The 12200-nt window shown below is 39.2% G+C and overlaps 1 protein-coding gene across 1 annotated transcript; it reads right to left on the bottom strand.

The window, feature by feature from the left end:
* Positions 1-8601: 8601 nt before the first annotated feature.
* LOC147537871 (putative mannitol dehydrogenase) lies at positions 8602-11199 on the bottom strand. The gene is made up of 5 exons (XM_086642986.1): positions 10745-11199; positions 10446-10559; positions 9804-10317; positions 9557-9710; positions 8602-8948 (listed from the first exon to the last, which is right to left on the bottom strand). The coding sequence occupies exons 1-5, from the start codon at positions 10840-10842 to the stop codon at positions 8743-8745; spliced, it is 1086 nt and encodes a 361-aa protein (XP_086499112.1). The 5' UTR covers positions 10843-11199; the 3' UTR covers positions 8602-8742.
* Between the last annotated feature and the right edge of the window lie 1001 nt (positions 11200-12200).

The following is a 12200-nucleotide window of genomic DNA, read 5'->3' as shown; positions in this document are numbered from 1 at the left end:
ATTTGGAGAGCCTAACTTAGACTAATTAGTCATTTTCGAGTGTTATCAATAATATTTTATGTGTTTTTCTTGTTTAGGTACCATATTTGGAGCTAAACATGGAATTCGGAATAAAGGGGGCGAATTATCACTATCATTTCATGTGCCCAAAATGAGATAAAAAGACTTCAAGCAAATCATATGAGAAGAGGAGTCAAAGACGAGCCCAACGGTGAAAACGAAAGTCAATTCCGAGTTCGGACGGGGAAGTTGTGAAAGAAAGAAGTCGAAGTTCGGTCTTAAAACAAGGATTCTATGAAGGCACCCTCCTTTGGTTATAATTCTAGAAGGCACCCTCTTGATTTCCAAGTGAAGTCTAAAACCCAAGCCCAAAGAAGATGAAAGAAGGAAGAGATTTTGGAGGCACCCAATAGACTCAAGTTTGAGTCAAAGTCAAGGTTGACTATGTCTAGGGTTTGAGTCAAATACACTATTCATCTTCTTCCTTCTTCATTCAACAATACCAAGTAACAAAGGAGAGAAAGAGGGAGGCTAGGGTTTGAAGTTTGGAAGTTGAAGGGTTTAGAGAGTTAAGAGGAGCTTGAGAGAGAGAAACAGAGAGGAAGGAGAAGGAGGAGTGCCGGCCAAGCAAGGCCGGCCAAGCTCAAGGCCGGCCAAGCTTGGCCGGCAGCAGCTCGGGCTGCTCGGGAAGCACACAAGGGGACGGGAGCAGCAGCACGGGATGCTCGGCTTCACGGAACAGCAGCAACATCACGCATCCTTCAAGCTTGGCAGCAACTCAGATGGGAACAGCAACAACAGGCCAAGAATGCAGCTCGGGTAGTGGCTTCTTGGCCGGACTTTCATGGATTTGGCCGGATTTCATCAACTCCTTGGCCGGATTTTTAATGACTTTTCCGGCAACCTTTTTGATCCGAAACCTTAGGGCTTTTGTTTCCCTCATCTTTGGCTTGCTTCCCATGTGATTTGATTTGATTTTGGACAAGAAATTTCTAGAGAGAGAAAGCTAGGTTTAGCTTTGATGGAGGTTTGTGATAAATGGAGAAGATGATGGTGGTCGCTATGGGGAACCCAGAATTTGCTAAGGGGAGATCGGCTGAACCTTAAAGACTCATATTTTCCGACGATCTTAGCCTCGAACCACATCGAAAAAGGGGGATTCTCTCATCATTTTCTTTCCATTTCTTATTTAATCACCATGTTAGCTAATTTTAGTGTGTCGATTATATGAGATGAAATGTGATGAATTCGTGATTATGTTTAATATGATTTGATGTTTTGATTACAAATTGATGTTCATTTATTTCGATTATCGTTTCGATCGTATTTTCATGTGTCTTGTCAAGCACTTCGCATAGTTAATAGACGAAACGAAGTATTCGATATCGATCGTAGTCTAAGTCATAATTTCATGTGTCTTGTCATGCACTTCACATAGTTAGGCGACTAGACGACACTTTCGATGACTCAGGATTAACCGATTTAGACGTTTGTTTGACTAAGTATGATCTCCGGATATACATAGTACTTAGAGACATCTACTTTAGGAGTCGAATATCGATTGTACCTCGACACATCAAATCGGACTACACATTGTCGTAGGTTTATCATTATGGATTCCCGGACTTCGACACCTCTCTCACTTATTTGTTGCCCGAATCGAGTCTTACCGTCTCCCGACTCTTGTTTCTCCGACTCTTCTCTCGAATCTCTCTCACCCGTTTACTTTTATCGTTTAATTAGTTTATTTCTTCTCTTATTACTTATTCAATCTAAAACCCCCATTTATCTTTGTTTCCTTTCCTATTTAGTCTAATTAGCATTTGATACATAGACCGGGGGATAAGACCCTTCGTTATCCAAACTACCCACTTATCCTTGGATCGACTCCGGTTTTACCGGTTACTACTTGATACCTCCGCTTGGGTGTGCAACTTTTCGGGTGCATCAGGTAGTGACCGTTTTGACCGTCGGGTGCCCACGGGCCTTCTTTTCCTCGAACAAACGGATCGGGTAGCGGTCTTCCGGGTCTTTTTCCCACCCCTACCTAAGTCACATCAAACTTCAGTTAAGATTTTTCCTACCTAATCCAGTAATGTCATATTTGACTACATTTGTAGGTTTTCGCATTTGGCCCCTTGACAGAGAATATATTGAAATGATGGGTTTAATTTCCCGTATGACCCTTTTAACAAGAACTTACAAAGATTGTGGGTTTTCCTTGAAGGAGATTTATTCTAAGTCTGAAGGTATGCCCTTCCTGATAGAAATATATCCTAAAGGTCAGAAGGTATAACCTTCCAAAGGAGTGTCCTTCGACCAAGATGGCAATGCGTACGATTTGGCTTATAGGATAATGATGACCTTATTTTGAAGATCAATCAATCCGGTTCAATTAGGAGTCGTAATGCTTAGCTAGAAGCCGCTTACGATTGTCGGATTACTTCGGTTATCCGCGACTAACATAGACTGGATCCTACAACGGGTTACACATAAGAATGGTAACTTGAATAATGAGAATAGATTGATGGGAACTAGTATATAGATGGATATGATCCAGTCTGATAATACTTAAAAGATAGAAAAGAGTCGGGCTCGAAAGGGAAGACCGAAAAGGCAAAAGCACACTTTTTGGGCCGGGAAGAGAATCCCTTATAGTGATTCCCCTGGCCGGCCATATAAGAGAAGTGGGCCGGCCAAAACAAGCCCATAAGGGGCTGTTGTGGCCGGCCACACTAAAGGGGAAACCCTAATTTGGGGTTTTCCCTAATTAGGGAATCCTAGATAAATAAAACTCTTTTGTGCTTATCTTTTCTGAGGGACTTTTAGGATTCCTTATTTCAGTAGGACTTTAATAAGGTAATGCCTATATAAGGACCAGTTTAGAGTTCAGAAAAGGTGTGGGAAATTCTCAGAAGGAAATCACTCTCTTCACACAACTATTGGAGAGAGAGGACTTTAGAGAAAATTCCCATTCTATCTATCAAAGTCTAGGAGTTCTTCATCTCAACCTTCAAGAAGGTCCTAGCTGACCGAAAGAAGGGAGTTCAAGCTATTCATTCGGTGTCTCGAGTAGAGGAGCTACACTTGAAGCTCTTTATCTTCAGAATACTGGTCGGGATTTAGTTCGTGGGAAAGCGAATAAAGGTACTCTTCTTCCTTCTAGTTCATAGATTAGTTCATGTATAGATCCTGGACAACTTAGTGTTAATCATATGATGATTGAGATTCCGCTTACTACACTAGTAACATGATTAGGATATGTATTAGACACATGTAATTCCCAACATTCCTCATTTGACCACTCTTAATTGAGAACAAGTCGAATAAAGGAAAACAAAATACAATCTCATTAATATTCAAATTCTTACGAGATGATAGATTACATAGTATTCTATCTTCTTTATAAAATCCTTACAAAACTTATTAGAAGGAACTTCAATTGATACCATCATACCCTTTTGATGCACCCGAAAAGGTTGCACACCCAAGCGGAGGTATCAAGTAGTAATCCGGCAAAGCCGGGATTGATCCAAGGATAGGAAGGTAGTTTGGATATCGAAGGGTCTTATCCACCGGTCTAGATATTTCAAGCTAACTTAGACTAAAAGGAACGGAAACAAAGATAAATGGGGGTTTGATCGAATAAAGTGATAAGAGAATGAAGCAAACAAGTAAAATAAACTGAACTAAACAATAAAAGTAAACGGGCGAGAGAGATTCGAGAGAAGAGTCGGAGGAACAAGAGTCGGGAGACGGTAAGACTCGATCTGGGCAACAAATAAGTGAGAGAGGTGTCGAAGTCCGGGAATCCATAATGATAAACCTACGACTATGTGTAGTCCGATTTGATGTGTCGAGGTGCAATCGATATTCGACTCCTAAAGTAGATGTCTCTAAGTACTATGTATATCCGGAGATCATACTTAGTCAAACAAATGCCTAAATCGGTTAATCCCGAGTCATCGAAAGTGTCGTCTAGTCGCCTAACTATGTGAAGTGCACAACAAGACACCTGAAATTATGACTTAGACTACGATCGATATCGAATACTTCGTTTCGTCTATTAACTATGCGAAGTGCTTGACAAGACAAATGAAAATACGATCAAAACGATAATCGAAATAAATGAACATCAATTTATAATCAAAACATCAAATCATATTAAACATAGTCACAAATTCATCACATTTCGTCTCATACAATCGACAAACTATAGTTAGTTAAACATGGTGATTGAATAAGAAATGGAAAGGAAATGGTGAGAGAATCCCCCTTTTTAGATGTGGTTCGAGGCTAAGATCGTCGGAAAATATGAGTTTTTAGTTGCAGCCGATCTCCCCTTAGCAATTTTCTGGGTTCCCCATAACGACCACCATCATCTTCTCCATTTAGAACACAACCTCCATTAAAGCTAACCCTAGCTTTCTCTCTCTAGAAATTTGTAGTCCAAATCAAATCAAATCAAATCACATGGGTAGCTTGATCAAGACATGGGGAGTAAAAGCCTTAATGTTTCCGGCCAAGAAAGTGGTCGAAAATCCTAGAAAAATCCGGCCAAGTTGAAGAAATTCCGGCCAACCATGAAATCCGGCAACATAGGTGCTGTCCCGGCCGGATGCACACTGTCCCGAGCATGTCGCGTCCTTCCCTATGCTGTCCCATGCTGCCATCCCACGTCCCGAGCTGGAGAGAAGCTTGCAGCCCGAGCTAGAAAGCTTGCGTGAAGCTGCTGTCTGGAGCAGATCTGCTGCTCTCCCGAGCAGATCTGCTGCTGTCCCGAGCAGCTCCAATTGCAGCCGCGTCCCTTGTCGCTTCCCGAGCAGCTCCCGAGCAGTTGCTAGTGCTGCAGCCCGAGCTGCTGCTCGGCCGGCCAAAGCTAGGCCGGCCTAGTGTGCTGGCCGGCCTATGCTTTGGTCGAATCCTCCTTCTTCTCTCTTGTCTTTCTCTTCAAACCCTCAAGCTCTTGAACCAAAAACCCTAAAGTTTCTAGCCTCCTTCCCCTCTCTCTCTTGGTTGTTGATTGATGAAGAAGATGAATAGTAACTCTAACTTGTGTTTACAACTCAAACGCTAAGGTCCCTTGACTTAGTCAACTTCTTTAGACTATGTTGACTTGGATCCATAAAGAGAGGGTGCCCATATAATTCTTCCTTGGGCTCTTGGGCTTTGATTTAGAAACCAAGAGATCCTTGTCTCTACATCTTCAAATTCTCACAAAGGACTAGAATACCCTCAGACTTCTTTCTTTCATATCTTCCCCGTCCGAACTCCGAATTGAATACCGTTTTCACCGTCAGACTCGTCATTGACTATACTTGTCATTTGATTTGCTTGAAGTCTTTTTTTCTCATTTTCGACACATGAAATGATAGTGATAATTCGCTCCTTTTATTCCGAATCACACGCTTAACTGCAAAGTAAGTACCTAACATGAAAAACACATAAATATTATTGATAACACTCGAAAAGGACTAATTAGTCTAAGTTAGGCTCTCCAAATGTGACATTTTCGTGTCACATCACCTTTCCTTTAGGTGCTTCAACCTTTTCAATCCACTCAATGACCTGGTCGAATTTGGTGCAAGTAACACAGGAAAAGAACTTCCTCTTATGATTTTTAGGTGTAAATCCGAATATCGTTCCACGAGATAGGTAACTTGACATTAAATTTTAAATTAACACCCCATTCATTAATTTTGGTTGGTTTTTAAAAACTAATATAAAAAGAAAAGGATAATAGACTAAAGAAGAATGAAATCAAGATAGGAAAGAAATCTAGGGTTCTTGATTCCACCACATAAATGGACTATCTAAAACATGCATTCAATCAACAAATTCCTTTTTTCATAAGTCAAAATTTAACATAATAAATTATTTAGATTTCGAAAGATATTCTTTAATAACACATTTCAAAATCAAGTAATTTTAATTGATCGTCATATAAAGGCTATATTCCTTAACAATCATTCATCATCTAATAAACATACCCTATCTAATAACTTAACAAAAGCATGAAATATCTCACTATGAAGCATGAACAATGAAAAGACCATAAAATCTATATGAAATGACAATTAATAGGCATTGAAGCTCAATAGAAGGATTTATTAATCAATAACATACTCCAAACTAAGCCCAAGTATTGGTTTCCTCTACAACCCTAGATACAAGATTAGCTACTCATTGAATTTAGAGACGTATACATTGATCAAATAAAATACATGAAAATAAATGAGACAAAGAAAAGAAATCACCCAATTCCTTGCTCCAATGGTTCCCAAGTATGATCCAAATTATGCTCCAAATCCAATTAATAGCACTTTGAGAGTTGGTGGAAGTTGAAAAGTTTAGAAAAGAAATTAGAAAGGATTTAGTTGTAGAAAAGAAATGAAGGAAGAAGATGGGATAGAATCAGAAATTAGATCTAGAAATTAGAAGAGAAAGAAATCGGGTAGAAGAAGTGATGGAGGCTAGAGAAAGGAGAAAGAAATGATTTTAGGGTTTTACTACTACAAAAGAGGGTAGAGAGAGAGAGAAGCAAAAAGAAAGAGGAATAGATAAGAGAAAGAGAATAGGTGGAACGAGAGGGTTGTTGAAGTCTACCCTCAACGATAGATATTAAGTTCTTATTTATAAGGTAGGGTTTGGTATGGTTAAAATGGTAGAAAGGGGTAAATTGGAGGGCTATTTCGGAAAAATGAAGGGTTAACATGACAAAACCCTAATTCTGGCGGCTAGGTTTCAATAAGAGGGAAAGAGGTGGACACTTGTCGGCTCCTGGGATCTGCTAGGGTTTCTGCTGGGAATTCGGAAGCTAGCGTGTACCGCGACTGAAGTAACAAGGTGCACTGCAGCTGTTTTCCGTCGGATTAAGTAGAGCACCAATCCGGATGGTTGGGAAGTGGACACGCGTGAACAAAGCACGGAATCTTAACTGCTTCGGTAACACGGGACCAAAACAAATGGGAAGATGTTCCGCGACCGTCTGATCTTGAAAACGCGGAAGCGTATAGATATGATTAAAACGTGGGCACGGGACTACGTGACTAAGTTGAAACGTAATGTACTGGATCAAGCTCTTTAGGGGCTCTTTGCTGCTTAGCGGAGATACAGAAGTTCGATGCGACGAACTCCCTGAAGCGACACGCGTCTGTTGGTATACCTCGCGCCAGAACCTTACCCGACATTGTCCCGAATGCTGACCAAATGTTGACCTAACTTTGACTTCACATAATTCCCTCGTCCAGACTCCGATTTGACTTCCGTTTTCTCTTACGGGCCCGCCTCGGACTCTACTTTTCACCCATGTACTCGCCTTGGCCAAAATACCAGAATGTTCTTGACTCCAAATGACCAAAATACCCTTTGTATTCGTTTCTAACCGTTTTCATACCTAACTCTTCAAAATACGCCTAATCAAGAAAACCAACCATTTTATTATAATAAAGTCTCAAAACGAACTAACTCAGCTAAATAAAACGACTCCGATGGGACATTTTCATGACCTCTCATTAAGCATGTTCAGATCACCCTTTTACCTGTGCAATGTGGTTTCAGTAATAGGGTATTGGACCATGGGCATTCCTTAGCCCAAGGATCAAGAAGACCACAATTAAAGTAGGGTTTGGGCAACATGTTTGAAGCACATGATCCATCTGCTGAAGGTGATGAATATTTTATGATACTTCATCCAATATTGACTTCGTCCGTCACTTCATCAAACCACTAGAAGTTAGGGCATGTACAAAACTGGCAAGCTAGATATTTCACATTTACCTCCTTCTTCCTCGTAACAGAAAAACATCTAATGCCTATATATTTTGGAGCTCTGCATGGAGTGTAAATTCATGGGCAATTTACCGTAGAAGACAAACATCGAATGCCTATATATTTAGGAGCTTTGCATGGAGTGTAAATACATGGAATCTAATGCATAAGTAACTTTTCATCACAAATTCGACAAATCTAAGGTCAAAACCCAAACACTAGAGAAGTGAAAGGCCGAAAGGGGGAGGAGAAATATGAAGAAGCATTTAGTAACTTTAATTTTTACCTTTACCGTCACTGGTTGTTTTTCATCACCTCCACCCATACCTTTGTTTCTTGCTCTTCTCATTTTACGAAGCGAGCAGTCGTTAACGGAAGGGATGTGAAAAAGGTAAAGTGAATGAAGAGGGAAATAGGTTTAAGTAATTAAGTTTGGTACGTTTTGGAAATAACAACTTGCAGAAAAGTAAATCTCAGAAATGGTTCAAAAAGATTTGAAGTGATAGCTTAAAAAGCGTAATCTGAGAACACGAAGAGCAACGTGGGAATATAAATGTTAACGTTTACTGGTGAGGAAAAAGAAGAAAATAGAGTCATATGGGTATATTCGTTAAACTAGGGGGCTAAGCGGGAAGCTCGTCATGACCTTGAAGGTCATTTAGGATATAACCCAAATATTTATTTTGTATCCAAATGAATAAATATTTAGTGCCGCCAAAGTTAAGTCTGATTTAGATGAGTTCAGATTAGCATAGTTCAAATTATAGATCAAATTCATCCAATATATAAACAGATCATTCTGCGATACATCAACTGTTGGAGCTTGAAGCATTAAGGAAACAAAAGCTTTAAGTACTCTTATTATTCACTAAAATATCTCTTATCACAGTATGACCAATACTTGAACAAAAAGAAATCAATACAAAACAACATTAGAGGACGAATCCAAAAAAAATGTAAAAAAACAGCTACTTAAGCAGTCTTTGGTAAGGTATTGGCTATGTCAATGACAAAACGATATCTAACATCTGCTTTGGCAAGACGTTCCATTGCAGTGTTGACATAGTCCATTGAAATAACCTCAACATCGGCTGTTATATTGTGTTTTGAAGCAAAATCAATCATTTCCTGTGTCTCTGCCAGTCCTCCAATTAAACTTCCTCCTACCGTCTTCCTTCCTGTTTAGAATCAACTTCTTTCGTGAGTAGTGAATTTGTAATGTGAGGAGAAGTTTTATGCGTGAGATAGTTAGTCCCATATTGTTTATAAAGATCTAGGTCATAATAAAACCTTGTCTTACATACAGGTTAGTTATTTTGGGTCAGTTTCGCATCTAGATATATCAGATGGAAAAGTCTGTGGTGGTCTAAGGGAGTCCATATGCCAAGGAAAATCCTTATACCATATGGAACTGGGCTAGTGGGCTTGGGTAAATCTAAGGAAGGTCCAGTGGTCTAAGGGACTCATGCCAAGGGAAATCCTTATACCGTATGGAACTAGGCTAGTGGGCTTGGGTGGATCTAAGAAGGTCGATGCCGAGGGAAAACCTTGTACCATATCGAACTATGATAAGGAGCCTGGGTTATGGAAGGGGGTTCATGCCCACCGAAAGCCTTGTACTATATGGAACTAGGGTAGTGAGCTTGGATGGTGCCCAGATGAGGGAACATACGTCTGATATTGGGGCAAGTGTTACCTAAAATTTGGTTCTCATGATGTAGTCAGACATATCATAATTTATAAGGATCATCGATAACTTATAAATTATCAGTTATGAGAAGCATACCAAAGAGCAAGGGAAATATGGGAAGCTCGAGCGGCTTTTCTGGTGCACCCACCATGACCAGCTTTCCATGAGGTTTTAGCAAACCAATCAGCGGCAGGAGAGGATGTTGGGCAGAAACTGTATCGATTATACCATCCATTGTACCCAGGAAAGCCTACACAAACCACATTGATAAAATCTAAGAATAAGTTGAAGTACTATGACAAACAATACATGGATTGAATCGATAAACAGATAGTCTAATTACCTCCATTTGTTTCTGATCACGACTAACAAGAAAAGAATCTGCTCCAAGATGTTCGATCGCTTCCTTCTCCTTAGCGGGTGAAGTACTAAGCACAGTAACTTTCATCCCAAAAGCCTTGGCGAACTTCACAGCAACATGACCAAGCCCACCAAGCCCAACTACACCCAAGTGCTGACCCGGCTCACTGAGTCCATAATATTTCAGTGGGCTATACACTGTTATACCGGCACAAAGTAGAGGTGCACATGAATCAAGTGGGAGGTTGTCTGGGATCCTGATCAAGAAACGTTCGCTAGCAACCATGATATCCGAGTATCCTCCGTACGTTTTAGACCCGTCGTGGTAAATGCCATCGTAGGTGAGTATTTTTTTCTCGCAGTAATTCTCTTGGTTAATGTTGCAGCTATCACAAGACTCACAAGCCCCCACAAGGCAACCAACACCAACTTTATCTCCCACTTTGACTTTCGATACCTTTGAGCCCACCTCCGTTGCTACACCCACGATCTCATGTCTGCGTAAAAAATAAGTAACGAAGATAAATGGCGGATATATTTTTCCGTATCCCGGTATAGGCGTAATACTTGCAAAAAGATATTCTGTTTGATGTCACACAATGAGGTAAATGGAAGAGAAATATACCCGGGGACCATAGGATAAGTAGAGAAACCCCATTCATTCTTAATGCTGTGAAGGTCTGAATGACAAATTCCACAATAAAGCACTTTAAATGTAACATCTTCCTCTCCTGTAGCCCTAAAAAAATATGAAAAAAAATCATCAATAATCAGCTTTCTAACTTGATTTCTTCATTCTCTCTCTCTCTCTATCTAACTTGATTTCTTCATTAATAATCAACCTTATATGTGAATGTTCAAAATATTATTAAAATCTACAATATGAAATCTAGAAAGAAAAAGAAAATGAAGGATGGTTAATACCTTCTGGAGAATTTGAAGGGAGAGAGATGGCCTGATGGATCTCTAGCTGCCCATCCAAATGCCTTCTGTGGGAATTCTAACTCTGGTGATTTTGACATTTTCTATCTCTATCTAGTGTTGCTGATCTGTTTATCTCTCTATCTTTCTAATTTGAATTGTATTTTATGGGGTACATGCAAATGTATATATAGTGGGGAGGGAGGGAATGGGCGTTACAAGAAGAGTGAGTGGCAGTTAATTAGTCTGACGTATTTGGTGAGGTAATACTAAAGAGGGTTGTGGTGAGGTGTGTGGTGAGGTGTGTGGTGAGGTGAGGGGTTATCCTTTCTTGCATGTTCATGAACACTATCATTGCTTGGCTATCACTCTTCCTCTTTCTAACTAGACTTCAACTACTAAGTCAAATTCCCATTTCTTTCTACAAAAAAGAAAAGAAAAAGAAAAGTCAAACTCTCATTTGATTTCATACATTCTAGGTCGTTCCTTGTTCAGTTACTCCACGAAAGTCGGTTAGATCTCATATAATTGGGGTAGGGTTCTTGGAGATGGCAAATGGAATTTTTGTGGAGTCAATTTTTACATGTGTCATGGTGTACGTAATGATATGGGTTTATCAAAGGTTAAAAAATTGATCATAGTAAAAAAAAAAAAAAAAGAATCCAGATTTTTTTTATATAAAATAAAGAGGCTTTTGGTATAGGAAGAACACTATTTAGTAAAGGCAGTGCATTAGAAAGATCAATTTATGTATTTGCTCTTCCTTTACCAAATTAGTTTAAGGAGGGCGTTATAAGGATCATTTAATAAATATTGCCAAAATAGAAGGACTTAGATAAAAATTAATAATAAATCTAATATTTTATTCACTTATATTTTCTCTCACATAAACAACCAAAACCCTAATTATGTGATTGACTGAAAAAGAATTTTCGGTTGGATCGACTGAAAAGACAACAAATTTCGATAGGATCGGGTGAAAAAGACAATAAATTTCGACGTAACAACTGAAAAATATGACAAATTTCGGTTGGGTAGATTGATAAAGATAACAAATTTCAGCCGATCCCGCTGAAAATAGTAACAAATTTCGGCTGAGATGGCTGAAATTAGCCTATTTTTTCAACCGCTCTGGCCGAATTTTTTCATAATTTTCAGTTGGTATTCATGAATTTTTATTTTATACTAAGCGAAATTTCTTTTATGTAAATGTCGCTTATATATTTTTCGAGTTACATCCTTTTTGTATTCTTCGTTGCAATATTAATACTTGAAATCTTCAAAAATTACTTTAATTAGAGCATCTCCAATGCAAAACTCAAAAAAAATCTCCATTCGTCCTATTTGTCAAGTTCCAATTGAGATTCTCACTCCTAGGTGTCGAAAATAGAGATCCTCAATTCTTGTATGTCTCCAATGCAACACTCTAAACTCTTTTATATTACTTACGTGTCATGGT

This window comes from Eschscholzia californica, unplaced genomic scaffold, assembly GCF_041429995.1.
Source record: "Eschscholzia californica isolate CP2 unplaced genomic scaffold, dmEscCali1.0.p SCAF_5, whole genome shotgun sequence".
Taxonomy (NCBI): Eukaryota; Viridiplantae; Streptophyta; class Magnoliopsida; order Ranunculales; family Papaveraceae; genus Eschscholzia; species Eschscholzia californica.
Note: the sequence above shows the minus strand (reverse complement) of the source record. Positions and strands in the feature narration are given on the sequence as shown.

What these genes read in the sequence shown, in the direction of transcription:
- LOC147537871 (XM_086642986.1), bottom strand. Translation starts at nt 10,842, where the DNA reads ATGTCAAAATCACCAGAGTTAGAATTCCCACAGAAGGCATTTGGATGG. An exon ending in CCCTTCAAATTCTCCAGAAG is followed by an intron (nt 10,560 to 10,744) that starts GTATTAACCATC and finishes ATATTTTTTTAG; the next exon opens with GGCTACAGGAGAGGAAGATG. An exon ending in GTGATCAGAAACAAATGGAG is followed by an intron (nt 9,711 to 9,803) that starts GTAATTAGACTA and finishes TGGTTTGTGTAG; the next exon opens with GCTTTCCTGGGTACAATGGA.